This window comes from Ipomoea triloba, chromosome 11 (genome assembly GCF_003576645.1).
Source record: "Ipomoea triloba cultivar NCNSP0323 chromosome 11, ASM357664v1".
Taxonomy (NCBI): Eukaryota; Viridiplantae; Streptophyta; class Magnoliopsida; order Solanales; family Convolvulaceae; genus Ipomoea; species Ipomoea triloba.
In genome coordinates this window covers 7,789,189-7,810,257 of record NC_044926.1, presented here as the reverse complement: position 1 = coordinate 7,810,257, position 21,069 = coordinate 7,789,189, and the positions used below count along the sequence as shown (strand labels likewise).

At 33.6% G+C, this 21,069-nt stretch overlaps 3 protein-coding genes and 1 long non-coding RNA gene across 4 annotated transcripts in view; 3 read left to right on the top strand and 1 right to left on the bottom strand.

Annotated features, from left to right (window-relative positions):
* Window positions 1-768: 768 nt before the first annotated feature.
* LOC115997433 lies at window positions 769-1,434 on the top strand. Its single transcript, XM_031236987.1, has 2 exons — window positions 769-1,026; window positions 1,111-1,434. The coding sequence occupies exons 1-2, from the start codon at window positions 847-849 to the stop codon at window positions 1,291-1,293; spliced, it is 363 nt and encodes a 120-aa protein (XP_031092847.1). The 5' UTR covers window positions 769-846; the 3' UTR covers window positions 1,294-1,434.
* Window positions 1,375-4,397, bottom strand: LOC115997432. The gene is made up of 5 exons (XM_031236986.1): window positions 4,049-4,397; window positions 3,474-3,600; window positions 2,198-2,391; window positions 1,761-1,934; window positions 1,375-1,684 (listed from the first exon to the last, which is right to left on the bottom strand). Exons 1-5 carry the CDS (start codon window positions 4,238-4,240, stop codon window positions 1,598-1,600), a joined length of 774 nt encoding a protein of 257 aa, XP_031092846.1. The 5' UTR covers window positions 4,241-4,397; the 3' UTR covers window positions 1,375-1,597.
* An 11,600-nt stretch (window positions 4,398-15,997) lies between these two features.
* Window positions 15,998-18,919, top strand: LOC115995661 (splicing factor 3A subunit 2). Its single transcript, XM_031234763.1, has 6 exons — window positions 15,998-16,401; window positions 17,038-17,114; window positions 17,582-17,647; window positions 17,812-17,886; window positions 17,996-18,070; window positions 18,273-18,919. Exons 1-6 carry the CDS (start codon window positions 16,080-16,082, stop codon window positions 18,666-18,668), a joined length of 1,011 nt encoding a protein of 336 aa, XP_031090623.1. The 5' UTR covers window positions 15,998-16,079; the 3' UTR covers window positions 18,669-18,919.
* Window positions 18,920-20,596: 1,677 nt separating this feature from the next.
* The window catches only part of LOC115997336, a 1,836-nt gene continuing 1,363 nt past the window's right edge, over window positions 20,597-21,069 (top strand). Inside the window, exon 1 of the long non-coding RNA XR_004093728.1 lies at window positions 20,597-20,775. This is a non-coding gene — a long non-coding RNA (uncharacterized LOC115997336). The remainder of the gene's footprint in view (window positions 20,776-21,069) is intronic.

The window sequence follows — 21,069 nt, the reverse complement described above, 5'->3', positions numbered from 1 at the left end:
AAATGAGTTATTTAACTCAAAACGAAATCATTTTGAGCGAAATAACATTAAATTATTCAAACTTTAAATTTTTTTAAGTTAATATTTAATATTTTAGTATTAACTATTAAAATATTAAATAATTTATAATTATCAAGTATTAAAAAAATTTAAAATTTTTAAACAAATTTTAAAAAATGTAAAAGGAATATACGGGTGCCTAAGCGCTGATTAACTATGCCTTGTAAGGGTATCTGCGAGACTCAATCCCAAATCATTGTTCCCGAACTTTATCCTTATAACCAATTAAGTTGTTCATGCAAGCTTTCTCTGTGATTATTGTTTATATGTCATATTGTCATTCTATTATGAAACGAGTCAAATAATTCTCCAAATTTTTATATAAAAAAAAATTTAAATGTTAAAAAGATTCAATTAAGTATCTGAACAAAATATTATAAAAAGAATATTACATGTACTCTTACTTCTTATTTTCAACTTCTACTCAATTCTTTATGTAGACACTAGATTTAATATTACATGTACTCTCACTTTTTACTTTTAACTTCTACTCAATTTTTTTATGTAGACACTTTCATTAAAATTTAATATTACATGTATTTTCACTTCTTACTCTCAATTTCTACTCAATTCTTTATGTAAACACTTTTTTTTTTAGAATTTACATGATGAAAATATTAACTATCCTTATTTATCACGTTATGGAGTAAAAGATTAGGAAATACTACTAATGGTTAAAGTTCCCTTAAATGTTAGCGTAGTGCAAATTTGGCATTGTAGAGTTGCAGGGTGCAGAGTGACGTGTGGTTCATCTTCAACTTTGAGAAGTTGAGAGGTAATTGAGATATGGCTATGGCGGTTGCACCACCACCGAATGCCACGAAACCCCTCGCAATATTCTCACCGACCACCGCCGCTAACAAAATCGGCTTTCGCATCTCGAGAGCGACGTCGTTCGGCATCACCCGAGCCTCCGACCCGAAAAGTCCCAACTCAGATGGCCAAAACCTTCCCTTGGTTCCCCAGGTTACAAAAGCTGCTGCACATAATTGTATTTTACTCGAATTCCACGTGAGTGATTAATTATTTCATGGCTGTTAAATTAATCAGGAGGATTTGGTGTATTTGGTGAAATTGGGAGCCGGGTCGCTGGCGGGTGCAGCTGCAATCAAGTACGGAAGCGTAATATTCCCAGAGGTAACAAAACCTAATTTGATTGAGGCAATCGCCATCATAACTGCTCCTGTTGTTGTTGCTATTGTGCTACTCATCAAGCAGAGTCGAGTAAATTGAAGAACAAGAAGAAACTCATATTGTGTGAAAGCTTTGGCTCTGTTTCTGTAAGCAGTGTAACTTTCTGCTTGGGTAAAAACAGCAATCACAATATTAAGACTTCAAAATTCCAACTTTCTTGACAAGAAAAGTTATGGAGGATACAAGGGTAGTGTTTGCATATCAGATAATCACACTTATAAGCTGTGGTGAAGACACAAATCAAACAAAAACATTATAATTTTATCTTTCAGACACTCTATAAGAGAGAGCTATGCATGCGCCAGCATTGATTGCTTAGTTCTCATTCTAGGTTCCATCTGTGTTAAAACACATCTGGATGGAAGCGCCCAGGGATGTTGTTGCCTTGCTGAGCCTGCAGCAAATGCATCTTCAGTGCGTAATTGCTCACCTGCACAAATGGCATAGAAATCAGCACATACAGGATAAAGTGCTAGTAATAGTGTTGATAAAGGTTCAATTTTTACCTCAAGACTACTCAGTTGTTGCTGATATTGAGAAACCAGCTGCTTCAAATGCTGAACCTCCTGACTTTTATCATCGTGTTCTTTTTGGCGTTCGTGCTGAATGGCCACAGCACGTTTCAGAAGGGTATTATCTCGAATAAGTGCTTCAACTTGCTCTTTCAGCATCATATTTTCCTGAAAACAAATGGAGAATCGTTAAAAAGCAGGAAAAATCACATCACAAGCAATAAATAATGTAGGGCTTCATAATATCTACTTCAATGAGGTGTATTCGCAAGTCTTGAGTGTTCAGTATCTGAGTGTTATGCTCATATACTCCTCTAGATTAGAGGGCTTAGGTTATAAACCGGGTTGTCCATCAGAGCGCAGATGGAAAGAAAGGTATGAGAAATTGACCTAGTTAAGGTGTGCACTAAATTTAACTCAATGATACCAACCTTCTGAATATTTTGAGTTGATTCTGCACCTGCACGCAAGCTAATGGATTTTTCTAAACTCTCTAACACTCTTGAAGCACGAGCTCTAGCATCATCTATGCTTGCAGCCCCCATCATTTCCTTCAAAAGCAATTCCACCCACCCTGAACCATCAACTGGAAGATTGCATTGGAGTGTAGGATCTTCACTAGGCACTGTCATTCCAACAATATCGTACGAAGATGGAATATTAATCAAACGAAAACAAAACCATAAGCCCTGAACAACATCATGGGTGATTTAAAACAGCCTCCTGTAAAAAGTCACCCATACCCACAAACACAACGCAGAAAATAACATAAGTCTAATGTGCATCAAGTTCTTCATTGGAAATGGGAAAATCAAAGAATTTCAAGCATACTGAAACTAACTTCTGAAATTACATGCCACTCCAGCACCAAAACCAATACGGCACAAGCATTTCATTTTGGGTGTGTAAAATGCACTTCTACACACAACATTACCACACACAAGCCTTATAGGAGTCACAATTTTTCATTTTAATCCTTTCTGAGGCACAGCAAGAATACACCAAAACATGGCATGAACAATGAAACAAACGAGAAAACAGAAGTTTCTTTTTAGTCAGATTGAAACTATTCTTTCTTGTTCTGTCTAAATTACAAATTTTCCAAACTAAAGCATTCATAAGGTATGTATCATAGGGGATGATGGGAAATATTTCCCTTGCCAGCATAATATATCCCCATTTATAGATAAATTTTATAATCTTGATATATCAATGTACACTTTTATTGGCATCATATTGTTAAACATACTTGATGATTCTCTTCTGTTTAACAAGATTAATAAAACAGAGCACTGTTATTGGTATCGAATTGTTACATTGACCCCATAGGTCCACACAAAATTCATGACATTTACAGAGGTGGGAGAGGTTCATGCAGATAAATCTAAACAAAAATCTGAAAAAGGGAACAGGATAGAATAGGTGGCCATGCCTTCAGGGTTAAACAATCCTTCATTCATAATAAGCTAGATCAGTGTGTGGACAAATGCACATTCTCTGCTACTCTAGGGATTGCAATTGGTCAGGAAACATAAAATGTTTTGTTGAAACCCAAATATAAAGGACAGCAACTAGATTAGCTAAGTAGGATATGATCCAGAAATGAACATTGATTTTCTAGAAATGTTGTTGGTATCAATTTAACGAACAGATGCAAAAATCCCAAATAAATGTGCAGAGAGATTAGCGGTATGCGTGAACACAAACCATTCTGCATATTTGTGTTTGTTTCAACGTCAGCACTGGACTGTGCCCGTCCAAGCTGCATATCATTCAAGCTCTTAATAGCAGCATCCAAGTTATACCCGCATTCTTCTAAAGCTTTCTCAATAAGCTGAAAAATACAGTAGAAAAAGCAAGTAATTTGCATCATTCTATTTGAATTCAATACATAGAAGTAATAAATGAATGAAGACAGACATTTATAGGCTACAAGAAATGGAGGATTCAAAGTTATGAACACTGTATAATGAGATAATATTCCAACAAAAGTGTCTTTCGAATATTCTGCATCTGCTTGTATAAAAATATGTATCCCCAAATATGCACGAGACACATTTCCTAGACACCAAACTTTAAATTTTCAGGGCACCAATGCTGAAGACAATATTCCTCAATAATTAAAAGGAAACATCAAGAATTAAAATCCATCCATTTATTATTCCTAATCTGGAGAATTATGCAATTGGGAGGGTGCAGGATTCTATCTGAAGCCTAAATATAAGTTAAATTCCCGAATAAAGATTTAAATTCTTAAACGCATACAATTGTAGAAGCCTTACCTGACTATCCATATCAGGAAACTGGGCTCGGAGCTGATCAAATAGGCTCGTCGGCGTCGGCGCAACCGAGAACCGAACCGGAGAAGTGGAGGAAGAGCGGCGTATCTTCTTGGAAATCGGAGGTGAAGCTGACGTCGGCGACGATGGAATGTCGTCGAAGAAAGATCTCTTCCCACAGACTATCGCAGACATTGTGCAATTCCCAGATTTTAAAAAAAAAAAAAATTAAATTACGATCTACAGTAGAGTTTAAATTAGGGTTTTGAGATTTAAAGTTTCTTTGCGTCTACGGCTCCCTTTATACTTCTCTGTTTTCTTCTTTGGAGGAGAATGGGTTCTCCATGGCAAAGGATTCCCCTTTTTATAATGAGCGACTCCCATCGATATTTCGATTTTCGAATTTGTGAATATTTGACTCGAGGCGGCGGTGATGGAAAAGCACGCGCTCTAAGGGAGCGTTCCCCAACAAGGAAATGCGAGGATATGTTCCCGATTTGTGATGCCACATGGGCAATCAGTCTCTCTATTTTGAAAAAATACCAATCCTTTTTGAAAAATTACAAATATAGACCATCCGTAACTTTAAAATTTTCTCTAACTTTTAAAATATCATATAACTAAATTTATAATTATTTTTGTAATAGAATCAATAGTACTCAAAAAAATTTATAATTATTCATTATTCACTCTTCATTCATGTAATTTTTTCTCTTTTTAAAAAAATGATTACACTATCATATCATCTTATAAAAAAGTATTTTTTTTTTAAGAATAAGAGTCAAATAAGACATTTAATTACGCACGATAATGCAATTAAGTCACTGAACCTAAAAAAAAATACAATTGGATTCCTAAATTAACCAATTTCATTCAATTTGTCCAATTTGCAAGTTTCTAACGGGTCATCCCGAATTTAAATTATTTATAAAAAAAACTTAAAACTAATTATTTAAAATTAATTTTTTACGCCACAATACTCGTGAGACGAAAAGTGCAAAAAAAACTTGAGAAAATGTGGTAATAAAAGAAAAAGGTAATTATACCGCTTCTATAAGGGGAAATATTTTTCTGATGAATGGACGGAAATTTTACTGGAAAGACCTTGCGCTAAGAAATTGATACTCGTAGACCAAGTATACAAATTTTAAAAGTTGTGAATCAACATATATAGTTAATACCACAATACTTGTGATACAAAAAACTGCGAAAAACTCTTTTCTAAACTAAGTAAAAAGTTAAAACTAAATTAAATAGTTACTATATAACTAATATCTAAAAACTTAATAAGTGTGAATGAATGTTATACCCTTCATTTATGTCCGTTTTTTCCGTTAAGTTTTTTTATACGTTATGCTATAAAAGTTGTACATTACAATATTTTGGACAATCATAACCCTACCTTTATAACTTCAGTTATCTTTTCCATGCACATGCATCCATCATATATTTTCTTATCTTTTTCAATAAAAATAATAAAATATATACATTATGTATTGGAATTATATGTTAGTTATTTCCTAAAATATAAATATAAAATTTATAAAAATTATTATTATTATTATTTATAATAATTTAAATATCTAAAATCTAAATAAATATAAAATTTTAATATAAAATATTAATATTGGGCACCTATATTTTGCGCATCACGCATAAAAAATACTAGTAAGTTTATATAAGTGAATATTGGAGGCAACTAAAGTCTAATAAATTATTTATACAATACACTAGTATTTATAAAATTCAAAATTCAAAATTCAAACATATGGAGAGAGATGACAAAAAAAAAAAAATCGTTTTATATTAAAAAATTAAAAAAAATCAAATACAAAAAAAAAAAAAAATCAAAATCGTTTAAACTCTAGTGATAACATTTGTTTGATGTGTGAAGGAAGAAGATAAGAATAGAGGACAATTTTTTTGACAAGGCAACGCATTCCAACACATGAAAACGAGGACAAATGAATATAGGACATTTTTTTGTTGCCAAACAACAAATTCCTAAGTTATCACTAGAGTTTAAAATGATATTTGTCACACTTATTTTCTCTCTTTAGCAAACTGTCATCCGTAACACTTTATACTTTTTTCATCTTCCTCTCTTCTTCATCATGAAAAATGCACCCATTAATATTAACAACGTAACAAAATTAGTGGAACCTTTGGCTTCGTATTATCAAAAGAGGTCAATAAATTTTCGCCTTTTGTGTTTCAACATAAAAATTTTGTATTTTCATTATTCTGTTTAAGTAATAAGCATAATGTATATAACAAATATATATGTGTTTAATCCTAATTGCTATAAATTCAAAACTCAACATTTATAATTTATATTGTATACTTTCTAATCATGATTGAGTAAAAAGAAATGAATAATTAAAATAAAATGGATTAACACCAAATACGTCTGTATTTATAAAATTCAAAATTGAAACATAAGGAGAGAGATGACAAAAATTTTTATTTTATTTTAAAAAGTTGAAAAACATCAAATATCAAGCAAAGAATTCAAAATGAGTGTTCACACTTATTTGATGTGAAGGCTGGAAAATTTCCCCTTTTGTGTTTCAACATAAAAATATTGTGTTTTTAAAAATTATTTCATAATGAGTTTAAATATGTGTTTACCATAAGTAAGGTTTTAAATTCAAGATTTTATGAATAAAATAACATGTATTGAAATAACTCATCGCATAAAGTTTTTTTTTTTTTTTTTGAGTTCTACTGACTCGGTTACCCACTAAGGCTTGAACCCACTCCCTTCCACATGAGAGTGTACACCAGGTGCCGCTTGACCACAACAACAAGTTGAAATTCAATATAATTAACATAATGCCATTATACCATTTAACAACAACAATTAATGCATGTATTTTAGTGGCGAACAAAAAATTTATTTATTGTGATAATTATATTCAAAAGTTTTAAAATTAGTAATTTAGTATAAAAAAATATTGGCATAATTTAATCATTGTTTTTTTTTTTAAAACACTCATCATATAAGTCAAGCAAGCTTAACTACATAGTTCTTTGGCTATTTAGTTATCCTATCATACTTAAAACCAATTGATAATAAATAGGTAGACATTAACCATTTAACCACATTCCTACATAGTAAGTCACAGTGTCATACGTCTCGAATCGAGCAGAGGTTGAACTCGGCCGATACCAAACAATTTGATTTAACTTAAATTTCCCTACGGGTTTATAAAAAAAAATCAATCTAAAAACACTTTTTTTTTTACTTCATTATTGAGTGCCATGTGTAATAATTAACTATCTATATATGCCTATTACATTGATTACTTTATAGTAATTTTAAGTAATTTATAACATTAACAACACAAAATATTATTCTATGTATGGCGATGTATAAGTCAAATTGAGCCAAATTGAACTTTTTAGATTTGGATAAAAATTACTAATTAACTAAAACCGTGTGTGTGTGTATATATATATATATATATACTAGTTTTTCTTATGCGCGATGCGCAAAAAATAGGTGCCCAATATTAGTATTTTATATTAAAATTTTAAATTTATTTAAATTTTAATATAATAAATAATAATAATAATAATAATAATGTAAAATATTTTTATAAATTGGATATTTATATTTTAAAAAGTAACTAACATATTATTGTGTTTGACTTTACCCACTTTTTATTTTCTCTATTATTGTGTTTTCCTCTCGTTACTTTCACGAGCATTTTTCCTCTCGTTACTTTCACGGGCTTTTCATTTTCATTAGCATAAATCGTTTAATTTGGTTTCGGCAAGTGTTGATCTTATCCTGGGCGAGCAAAAAAGAATAATGACAAAGACCCAGATCTTTGATGAAGCTTTAAGCTCCTTGAAGGAACATAACTTCCTAGTTATGAAACAGTCTGCGATTCAAGTTTTCTATAGCATAGTTAGAAAAGTTGTTTTTATGTCTGACTGTAAGGAATGGTTTACCATTTCATTGATCGTTGATGTAAACGTTTTATGTTATGAATTAATGAAATAGCTACGTTTTCTTTCCATAAAAAAAATAACTAACATATAACTCTAATATTTAATGTGTATATATTATTATTATTATTATTGAAGAAGATAAGAAAATATATGGTGGATGCATATGCATAGTAACAATAGTGGAAAGATAACGGAAGTTATAACGGTAGGGGTATATTTGTCCAAAATATTATATAGTACAACTTTTATAGCATAATGTACAAAAAAACTTAACGGAAAAAACGGACATAAATGAGGAGTATAACATTCATTCACATTTATTATGTTTTCAGATATATATATATATATATATATATATATATATATATATATATAGTTACATTGCTTTAAATTTGTATAGCATATTATAAAAATCTTTTCTTAAATAAATTATATTGTTAGGATCAAGTCTTTACCATTACGCGAAAAGTTATAACTCACAGTGAAAGTACAATTTTATTTTCTTATATACGGTTGCATTTTCGAGAGGCAAGGTGTTTGACTTGATACTTCACCGGCTTAGCTTCCACCCAACAATCCTTCTAGCCACGAACCACCCATTGATGTACTTGGCTCTTTACCGACCTCCGCCCAACATAGATATTAAGGAAAAAGTACAATAGTGAATAGTCTTGATTAGTACGTATTGCTAGCTAAATTATTGATTTGGATTGAGTCTCACCAACGGCAGTGGGGGAACAACTTCAATTCTCAAATGAAGAAGTTCATTATGTACAGGGAGTAGTAAAAGTCTAGCTTATGTTGTTCAATTGAGTCACCATAATTTACTCATCCACGATCTTATTAGGACTTTTTTTTGGGCTGCAACAGATCCCAAAGTTATCACTAGAACTCACGTTTGTTTCCACTCTAGCAAATTGTCATCATAGCACCTCTTCATTAGGGTTAAACTCCATGAGGTTTAGAAGAAACGTAAATGAAGGTCCGATGGTGAGCGTGCTGCGTGCGTGCGGCTGATGAGCACGTCTGTTTGTGTGTTGCATGAATTAGCAATCAAACATAAGGATAGAGATGACAAAAACATCATTTTATTTTAAAGAATTGAAAAAAACATCATCAAATACTAAGAAAAAAAAGTTAAAATGAGTGTTGACACTTATTTGATGTCTGAAGTAAAAACGCAAGAATAGAGGGCGAAGTTTTTGGCAGAGAACATTTTCCTACTGTGCGTGCTGAGTGCGTCATGCGTGCGTGCGGCTGATGAGCAACTATATATGTTTGTGTACTTGTGTTAAATTAGTTGCATGAATTGAAGTGTATGTGTAACAAATTAAACAAGCTAAGATGATAATCTGGAAAAGAACTTCAGTGTAGTCAAAAGGAAGAAAAGACAGTAGTGCTTTATAGATCAGACTGATCCCCAGTCAACTTATACAACTGGCAGTTGCAACGGAAAAAAAAAGGTGGGAGAAATATAAGAATACTCTCACCCGTTTCTAGTCTTTGTTTAGAGCAACATTATCAGTGGATATTTCAAAGGATAATGTCAGAAATTTGTCACATGGGAAGAAAGAGAAGAGGAAAGAGAATGCTTGGAGATCATCTGCTATAACCGGTTCATACTACAGTAACTTAGCAGGGCAACTATTTATTACCATTGGCTGCTGTGCGCGATACGCGCACAGCAACTGCCCATGCAGGCGCGTGTGAGGCACACTATTTTTTTTTTTAAATATTAGGTATATACATATAAATAATTTCTAGAAGCGGTACATTGTCATAGAAATGCTGCATATATAGATATTCCATACTATATTTAGTTTTGCATAAATTTCATTTTGGTATAGCGTTTTTATTGATCAGAGTGGTTCAAATTAATTAAATAGGCATTTATTATCTTTGATCTGCTTCATATATATGAATTGTTTCATGATAATAACTACGCATGCAAATGTGAATGGTTAATTTATTTGGAGCTTTATGTATCCAAACTTATGGAATTAAAATACTCCAATGCATGCAACTTCAGGGAGGCTCCTCAACTATCAAACTATGTGGATGCCTAGCTAGGGCATCATTGCTTAACAAGTTAAGAAGCTTGATAATGCAAAATCCACTCCTCCGCCATGAGCTTCAACTTCCAACCTTGTCAGAGAGTAATTTGCACACAAAGATCAACCAGAAATAGCTAGTTAGGTTTTGCATGCAATGTTTAATTCATTAGAAATTAATTATAAATCATACATTATATTTTTGTACATTGTGTTATTTTGGATGCTAATTAAATATTGGTTATGATGATGAATGATATGATGGTGCAGGCAGTCCGAATTGACAGCACTTGCATTGTGAGAATCCAGTGGAAGTTCCTATTATAAGAATCCTATTTGTAGACCATGGTTATGAGCAACAAAATATTACAGATCAGCCTCCTCTATCTCCTGCTAATGATTCTCTAGGAGTAAGCATATATTAAATACTACCGTAATTATATTTAATAATTTATCATATTTAAAATTTTTATTTTAATAATTATTAATTAGATCATAATTATTACGTAAATTATCAACTATATTTGTTAATATAATATGAATTCTAAAACTATGAATTCATTGACTTTAATTACATGCACAATTATTTTATGTATGGGGACATATAAATCAATTCCATCGAGTCAAATTAAATTTTATAAATTTGGATAAAATTTACTAATTAACTAAAATTGTACAGATATTTTAAATTTGACGACATTGCTTTAAATTTGTATAGCATATTAATTATTGTAAGATTGTTTCCTTAAAAATAAATAATTACTGTACATATTAAGGAATTGAATAAAGGAGTAGACTAGTCCACTATACGTTTTGTCAGAATTGAAGGCATCCACTCCATTCCACTCCACTATAAAAGCAGTGTTCCGAAGGCATCCACTCCACTGCTCAAATTAAAGCGGTTTAGAAGAAACGTTCGTAACAGCGGCGGTCACCATAACTGTACGTGCTGGGTGCGTGCGTGCGGCTGATGAGCAAGTATGATCAATAATGTATTGATCAATAATGAGGTTTTTTTGTTGAGAACTATTGTTCTCATCTCCAAAATGAATGTTCACACTTATTTGATGTTCAAGTCGAAAAAAGACAAAGATATTGGACATAGTTTTTGACAAGTCGGGCAACACATTCCAACACATGAAAACATTTCAACACATGCATGAAGATGTTAAAAGGAAGGTAGATAGGACATTGTTTTGCCAGGCAACAGATCCCAAGGTTATCTAAAATTTTTTGGCAAGGCTACACATTCCAATTAAAACATAAAGAAAGAGGACAAAGGAATATAGGTTATTATCACTAGAATTCAAAATATATAACTACTTTTTTTACGCTTATTTCCTTTCTTCATAGCATCGTATCCATCCACTCCACTATCTATAAAAGCAGTGTCGTCCAAGCCATTGCTAGCTCAAAGTAACAGACAGGCAGAGAGACAAAGCACACTGCCCTAAGGTTTAGAAGACATGGCCGACATGCATATGAAGAGGGACGACTTGCTTCATATGGTGCTTCAGTTCTTAGAAAATGAGAATTACAAGGAAACACTTCATAGGTAATTAGTATTAGGCCGGAATTCTCATTATATTTTACTTAAAGATAGAGAGTGTTTTTTGCTAATTTTTTGGAGTTGTGTGTTTGCAAGCATGTAAATTTTATGCTGATTTTGTTTTTGTAATTAATATGCAGTTTGGAGAGGGAATCTAAGAGTGTTTTTCAACCTGAGGTACTTTGAGGAGAAAGTGATCCAAGGAGAGTGGGATGAGTTGGAGAAGTATCTCTCAGGATTTACCAAATTTTACGATAATTTTCCCTCAATCAAACTTTATTTTGAAATTCGACAGCAAAAATATCTTGAAGCTCTAGACAGGTAGCAGCCACATCCAACTTGCTATTTAATCATAACTATGTATATGATTCTTCAATTCATTCTCAGCTCATTGAAGTTTGTGTGATTAATTTGGAGCTTAAATCAAGTTTTGATTTTTTTTTATAGCGGTGATAAGAGGAATGCTTTGAGGAGTCTTAAAGATGAGTTAAAAGTGTTTGCAGGATTCAATAGACTTTACTATAAAGAGACTGCACATCTCATGGTGCTTAATAATATTAGGTATATATATAAATAATTTCTAGAAGCCGCACATACATTATCATAGAAATGATGCATATATAGATACTATCTAGTTTTGCATAGATTTCATTTTGGTATAGCATTTCTATTGCCTAGAGTGGTTAGTTCAATTTAATTAGGCATTTATTATCTTCGATCTGCTTCAATTCATATAGTGAATATAATTGTGATTCGTGATTATAACTATGCATGGTTTATGTATCCAAACTTATGAAATTAAATAATGCTCTAATGCAACTTCAATTCAGGGAGGCTCCTCATCTATCAAACTATGTAGATGCCCAAACTGCTAGGGCATCATTGCTTAACAAGTTAAGAACATTGATCACGCAAAATCCACTTCTTCGTGATAAGCTTCAACTTCCGATCTTGCCAGATGGTAGTTTGCACACAAAGATCAACCAGAGGTAACTAGAGCTAAGCTAGTTTTTGCATGGTTAATTCATTCGATATGATCTTCATTAGAAATTAATTATAAAACATACATTTTTGTACGTTGTGTTGTTTTGGATGCTAATTAAGTATATATTGGTTATGATGAATGATATGATGGTGCAGTCTGAATTGGCAGCACTTGCATTGTAAGAATCCAGTGGAAGTTCCTGTTAGAAGAATCCTATTTGTAGACCACGCTTGTGAGCAACTAAATGCTGATCAGCCTCTATCTCCAAGAGTAAGCATATACATATATACGCATCTTCTCTTCTCTTCTCTTGTGTGTTTAATTATACGGAATATCATTCAATTATATTATGCTTCTCTCATGATATGATATATATGATTAAAAATTTGTGTATATATATCCATTCGTGCAGGTCAGTAATGTAAATTCTTCTGACAAGAAACTCAACACTATTGTTGCTAATCTTAACCAAGGTTCTTCTGTCTGAAGGATAGAATATATATGGAAGGAAAAGAAAAGCATGGGACGGAAACCAAGCCAATTAATGTGCTGTGGTCTTTAGTTGTTGTTGCTGCCAACAACTCTAATGGCATATATGGATTAATGTAGTCTTTTCTTATTGAACTCTGTTGTTTGTTGTGTCAAGAAAATTCTAATAATATCAACATCTTGTACTGTGATCTTAATTAGGATGAAATAATATTTTACAATTATTTTTCAATCTGATTGCATCCTTCCCCACTTATTCTCTCATTTTAATGTGTTTCATATTTTAAAAGGTGCATTTTTTTTTATCTTTATTATATTTTCCTTGAATGATAGCTTATGCTTTGTTAGTTTGTTGATTGTACGTTGTAGCATTTATAAGTTTCAACTTTAATATTTTCTAAAGAGTATGTGGTCACAAGGAATCTAATTTAAGTAGCTCTAAGAGCATTTCCAACAAGAAGAATTTGGTGAACTTTTTGTAGTTTTTATTTTTATTTTTATTTTTATTTTTATTTACTTGGATCAGATGAGAGAGGAGAATCGTGGGGTGAATGAGAGAATGTTGGGGTTGTATATAATTCAATGTCATTCTATAATATTTACTACAAGAAGGGTCATTTTACTGAATTCTTTGTATGTATAAAGTTCAACAACCTCTTTTTTTTTTTTTGAAAGGTAAACGTAGCTATTCCATTAATTCATAACATAAAACGTTTACATCAATGATCAATGAAATGGTAAACCATTCCTTACATTCAGACATAGAAACAACTTTTCTAATTATGCTATAGAAAACTTGAATCTCAAATAAGTTGAAATTCAATATAATTAATTGAAGGTAATTATATGACAAATTATTGTGTGGACCATGAATACAATAATATACATTTTTAATATACTAATTAAAAGTACATTTTTTATATACTGAATGTACATTATTTGATAATATATAAAAAATCATATACTTTCAAATAATGTATTTTATGTAAAAAAATAATATACTTTTAATATATTAAAAATGTATTTTTTTTATTTATGGTTCATACAAATGTGTGGACCATGGTCCATGGAATAATGATTATTATTATACCATGTAACAACAATAAAACATGTATATAAGGTATATTGGCCATAAATAGAAACATTTGCTTATTGTGATTATAGTAAAATGCCTTAAAGTTAGTAATTTAGCAAGAACCGATGTCGTATATTTAAAAAAAGTACCCTACAATTTATAAGGTATTCTTTTTTAATTATACGACGTCGGTTATTAGCCCAGAACCGACGTCGTCTTAAGGTACTTTTTTTTTTTAAAAAATATATGACGTCGGTTCAATACCCGACGTCGTTTATTTAATATATTATGTCTAGATGAACGACGTCGAAAGAAAGTCGACATTAAAAGTCTAAAAAAACCGACGTTAAAAGCCTTATTTGTAGTAGTGATCATAGCCTCTTATACTGTTTTCCCTTCATCTTCTTCATCAAAGTTAAACTCCATGCATGTTGACACCTCAGTTTATACACTGAAATCTAGGAGCCAATCACTATGTTTTGGCAGAAGCCATCCACTATGAAAGCAGTAAGCACTGCTCAAAAGTAACAGACAGATAGACAAAGCACATACAGTAGTAAAGTGATAAAGTGATGTAAAGAAGGGCTTTTTTGTCTTTTAACATGCTTGTCAGTTTCAACCGTAACAACATATATAATAATGAGCCGTTGCTCTACGTCAACAATCAAGAGAGTATGTTCAATTCAAGCTTTCTCTCTCGTTCAAGTGCTTTCTCTCTCAATTCACTACTGCTAGCTTAGTTCATCATAAAGCACCAAAGCACTGAGGTTTAGAAGAAACGTAACCGCGGCGGCCACCATAACTGCGCTGTACTAAAGGTTCGTACGTGCAGGGTGCGTGCGGCGGCTGAGCACGTGTAGTGTTTGTGTGTTGTATGAATTAACTGTGTGTCCGAATTAAGGTTGAATTGTGGAAGACATGGCCATTGGCCAGCATGAATATGGACAACTTGCTCCATCTGGTGCTTCAGTTCTTAGAAAAAGAAAATTACAAGGAAACACTTCATAGGTAAGGATTAGGAATTTTTATATATTTTACTTGAATTCATCGTATTGGTACTTAAAGATAGATAATGTTTTCTTGGAGTTATGTGTGGATTTTTGGCTGATTTTGTTGAGTAGTATATGTCAGCTGGATTTATCAAATTGGACAATAATTTAGTGTCGATTAATTTTTTTTTTTGAAATTTGACAATAAAAATATCTTGAAGCCCTCGTAGTAAAAGTCACATCTAACTTGTTTAAACATAATTATACGATTCTTCAATCTCATTGTAGTTTTGATTTTTTTTCTTTTTTCTTTTTATTTTTATAGTGGCGATACTTGGAATGCTCTCTGAAAAATATCTTGATCATGCTTGTTTTTAATCACAATATAATTTATGTTATATATAAACATGCAATTTATTAATAATATGAAAAGTGTTTTATACGGTTCTATGTTTTTTTTTTTTTTTGTTTTTTTGCAAAATAAAAAAAAGTGTTTTATAACGATGTGCATGTTTTGTTTTTGAACAAAAAAAAAAGAAGTATACAATTTAGAAAGTTAAAGACATAAAGATTTAAAAAGCATTCCCTAATTTTTTAACCAAGATTTACAATATAATATGAACCCTGGTCTATAATATAACAATTGAATAGGGTTGGTAAATAAAGATTTAAAAAGCATTCCCAAGTTTGATTTATAACAAAGGTCCAAATCAGTCCAACACTTGGGCCGTGAGTTAGAAGTTGTTGGCCCAAAATATTATTTATAGCCTAAATTAACGATCTGACCCGGCCCAACGTAGAACCACAATTCATAAACGTTCTCAGAATCATAGCCCCTAACCTCATCTAAAAATTGTAAAGGGAGTTGAAGAAGGCAGAGAAGAGTGAAGAGAGTGAGAAATTCAAAATTGAATACTACGGTGACTCAGTTTGGCAATGGATCGAGACTGGGGATCGAAGCCGGGGAGCGGAGGAGCCGCCTCCGCTCAGAATGAGGCAATCGACCGCCGTGAACGGCTGCGGAGGCTAGCCCTTGAGACGATCGACCTCGCCAAAGATCCTTACTTTATGCGAAACCACCTTGGAAGCTATGAGTGTAAGCTTTGCTTGACTTTGCACAACAATGAGGGAAATTACTTGGCTCATACTCAAGGGAAGCGCCACCAGACCAATTTGGCTAAGCGAGCTGCCCGCGAAGCCAAGGAGGCGCCTGCTCAGCCGCAACCTCATAAACGCAAAGTCTCGCTCAAAAAGACCGGTAACTTCAATTTTATATTCCATTAACATTTCTGTTCACTCATAAATTCATAAGTGCTAGCAATATTACTTTAGATCTGTGAATTTATGTACTAGCCGTATCACTGTCCCATTTCAATAAGAAAAAGTTTAAGGGTTTTGGATTTAGGGTTTGGATGACTCTTGAGCTATGTTCAGGCTGATGCTAGCAAAATTTATGTGTTCGTCAGTCTATTTCTCTCTTAGGTTCTAGGGCCAGTTTTTATAAACAGCATATGAATTTTCACCAACTTTGAAACAGTTTATATGGGGTTGCCAATTCTATTTGCTTCTAAAAGTCCTTTTAAGCTTATCTTGATAAGCTCCTTAGTATAGCTTATTCAAATAAGTTCAGAAGGGCTTTTCAAAAGTCACGAGCTCTTTTCATAAGCCTATACAAGCATAGTAAGACACGATTCACACGACATCAGTGCTTGTAGCACTAGAACTGCTGGAAATAAGCTCATCCAAGGACCAAGCAGGACCTTAAACTGTGTTGTTGTCAGTTACCTCGGAGAAAGTTCAGTATTAATGAAAATGAATAGTTTAATTTTCAATTTTAAATCTATTATTGTGTACTTTTTGTTACTTTACTTAGAAGTATAACTATGTGTTGCAGTGAAAATTGGTAGGCCTGGCTATCGTGTGACAAAACAGTTTGATCCAGAGACAAAACAACGTTCTCTCCTTTTTCAGGTTTGTCTAATCTCTCTCTCTCTCTCTAATCTATACCACATTCTTGATGTGTATAAAATTCCAGGGTAAAACATGCTTATTGTAATTAGATTCTTGGTTCTAGTTGGCTTTACTCCACAAGAACTAGAGTTGGATCAGCCAATATTTTTACTCTGTAAAGAAATAAATGTTACTGTATTGTTAGCTACCAAAGTTGAGAAGAGGGGTTACTTTCCATATTGATTATAAGAAGTGGCTATACAATTGTTTGGCATAAAACGAGTCAGAAATTCACATTAGGCATAATGGTGTTAGGGTGTGATATTGAAAACCCCATTCAGATAAATTATCTTAAGCAGAGTGTCTTTGCTCCATGGGGAACAGGAGTTAGATCAGCAAATATATATACTTTTTCTTTGTTTTTCTTTATTGGGTTATGTTGCTCCGGAAGATGCTGACATGTGTAGTGGCTTTGGTGGTTGGTGCAGATTGAATATCCTGAGATTGAAGACAATACAAAGCCAAGGCATAGATTTATGTCCTCCTTTGAGCAGGTTTGTAATATCTTTATAGAAGTTGTATTTTGAAGGGCTAAAGTGTTTTCCATGGAATATTAATACTCATCACAGAATCTCCTTGAATGCAAGTGCAAAGAATTCTCTTTATATATTTTAACAGTGTGCTTAACATCGTTTTATTGATTTATTTTTATTGGCAGAAAATCCAGCCATTTGACAAAAGATATCAGTATCTTTTGTTTGCTGCAGAACCATATGAGATCATTTCTTTTAAGGTAACTCCCACATGACAGGCAGGATTCTTTAATTTAACCTGTGATTAGGTATTTAGGTTATGTGTTTTGTTTAATGGATTGGCTCTCAACTCCTATGCATTTATTCTAGGTACCAAGCACAGAGATTGACAAGGCAACTCCAAAATTCTTCTCACATTGGGATCCAGACACAAAAATGTTCACGGTATGTTTTCTGGAGTCACCAATCTGATTGAAACTTTGTCATCTTGGCCCCTTGGGTGGGTGACTTACACATGCCACCTAATGGGTTACAGAAGACTGTGTGTGTCGATTATTTTATTTATTTTTTCTTTTTTTTTATATAAAGTATAATTTCTTGTTAAAGAATTATCTGACATTTTCTTGTGGGTGACTTCATTTTATAGTTGCAATTACACTTCAAATCAAAGCCACCAGAAGCAAACAAACCTCAAGCTGCTCCGACAGCTAATGGGACTGCAACTCCTGCTCCACCAGCTCAGGCTCCACCGCCACCACCTCCACCACCGCAAGGACTTCCCCCTGGAGCTCCACCCAGGGGCCCACCCTCTGCACCTGGATCAGTCCCCCCTCCACCTCCCCCCATGGCTAATGGACCACCTAGACCCATGCCTCCAGGTGGTGGTTTGCCTGCACCACCACCTCCTCCAGTTGGCAGTGGTCCTATGCCAAATTTCATTCCGGGCACAATGATGGGGAGGCCTCCAATGATGCCTCCACAAGGTTTTCCGGGTCAAGGAATGCACCAGCCTCCACCACCACCACCACCAAACATGGGTTGATGAAAAGGATTGCACCCTAAATTCTGAGGCCCCACCGCTCTTGTTATGGAGCCCTGGGTTGATGAGCTTGAGTTTTTTTTTTGTCATCGTTGCATCTGTACCAAATATTACCCATCACAATTATGGAGTAGTCTTCTAATCAATACATGTCACTTTCTTCCTACCGGAATTGTCTTAATATATACAGCATCCTTTGTTGTCAATTAGCTTCTTAAAACGTTTGAGAATATCTGGGCATATTTCCTTTCCTATTCCATGAGTGCTATAACTGCTCCTATCATCTAATTGTCTAAGTTTCAATCCAATTCCTATTAAAAGTTATGTTATGCTTATCTACTTTTTTGGCATTTCAAGGCATAGGAATCACATAATTCTAAGTTTTGAGTTGTTGAGCTAGCATATCTTCCCACCATCTTCCTTTGCTCTTCTTTCTTTTCCTCCCTTTCCTTCCTCCTTCCTCACTCACCACTGCCGCCACCTTCTTCCCCCTCCCTTCCCTCCACCGTTTTCCTCTTCTTTCTCCCCTCCGTCTAGCCGTCCTCTTCCACCACCACCGCACCTCTGCTTTCCACCACCACGGCGCCTCTTCCATCGACGGCCACCGCATCGGCACAACTGCACTGCCATCCCACCGCCGCCACCGTCGTACCTCACAGCCACCACTGCCTTCTCCTCCCTGCCATCTTCCAACAATAAAAGAAATTATATATATATATATATATATATATATAATAATAATAATAATAATAAATTAGTGGATAGGGTAATAGGTTGGTAGCCTTGAGACTCGTGCGTCTCGAGTTCTTAACTTCGTTGTCTTTTACCCTTTTTATTGTCTCCTAATAATTATTGTTGTTTTGTCTCCCTCTGCATTTATTGCAGTTGTCTCATTCTGCATTTATTGCAGTTTATTATTTTCCTTCTCGTTATTTTACGAGGTTCGTTTTGGAGTGCTTCAAGATATATATGGTCATGGCTCGTGTGATACTCATCCTGATCGAAGTAGATGACAATGAAATGCCTCTCATGAACATCAGTTCAGTCGGGAGGATACCCACTGATGAACCGACCGAAGAAACAAGGCTGGATATGTACCTTCAGTTGGGAAATGTCAATGGACTTCAGTAAGAGGAAAAAGACTCGGGTGGTATGCAAGTTGTTCCATCCAGAGGTCGACTTGTACACATTCTGCAAGGCCATCAATCATTTGACAAAAGTTTTAAGGTCCTATAAAAATCAAAACTCTCATGTAACACAGTCTGTGAATCTAAGTTTTATTAGCTTAGCTAGAAAATTTAGTTCTATGTCAGATTGTATGGAATGACTTTACATTCCATTGAACCTTGTTGTACTTGTTTCTAATGTTTATTAATGAAAGTTTATTATTATCAAAAAAAAAAAAAAAAAAGCTAGCATATCTTCAATTCTAAGTAAATGTCAGCCTACATCTTCTTTTCCTCTCTCTCTCTCTCTATATATATATATATATATATATATATATAGATTTTTATTCAAATGTGGCCGCGCCCTTATGTGCGGCCGTGCGGTTTACACCATTCAATGTTAAGAAATGCACCACTGAATGTTACGAAATGCACCACTTGAGTGGTGTATTTCATATTATTGAGTGGTGTATTTCGTAACATTGAGTGGTGCATTTATTAACATTGAGTGGTGTAAACCGCACGTAAGGGCGCGGTCACACCTGAACATGACCATATATATATATATATATATATATAGGATTACATTAAGGTAAAAACCGTTCTTAAAATAAAAACGTGTGGACTAATTTACACCGTTGGATTTTGGATTTGTACGGTTATGATTGTTTTCTGATTTTTCGCCTTTTGTAATTCCTTTCTCTGGTTTTTATTATTGGCTTGGGGTATTTTTGTGATTTTATTGTTGTATAACCTAGTTAACGCCGATTTTCACTCCACACGCCCGGTAAAACAGTGGGGCGTCTATAGTATTCTCTCGCAATCCAGTGCGCGTTGGCGACGCCATTCTGTTCTTCGCATTTTGTGGTCTTGATTCTCCCTCATCATCTTCCATCGCAGTAGAGGCAAGTGGCGGGGAACACCTGCTCGTGGTGTCAGCGGAGGTAATTTTTTCCTCTTTTTGACGTTTTTTGTATTTTGTTTTTGTGTTCTTGTGTTTTGGGTTGGTTTGTTGTTTTCTTTGGGATTATGCGTGTGTGTCGTCATCTTAGTAGACTTGTGTGTTGGGTGTTTATGGTTTGCCGGAATTTGTATCCTTAGAGTTTTTTTTTTTTTTTTTAAATAAAACTCCGATGAGGGGTTTGGTTAGGGTTATATTTTAGTTGCTTCTTGTTCTCCTTTTTTAGTTTAATTTCATAATTTTAGTTTTTTTTTTTTTTTTTTTTTTTTTTTTTTTT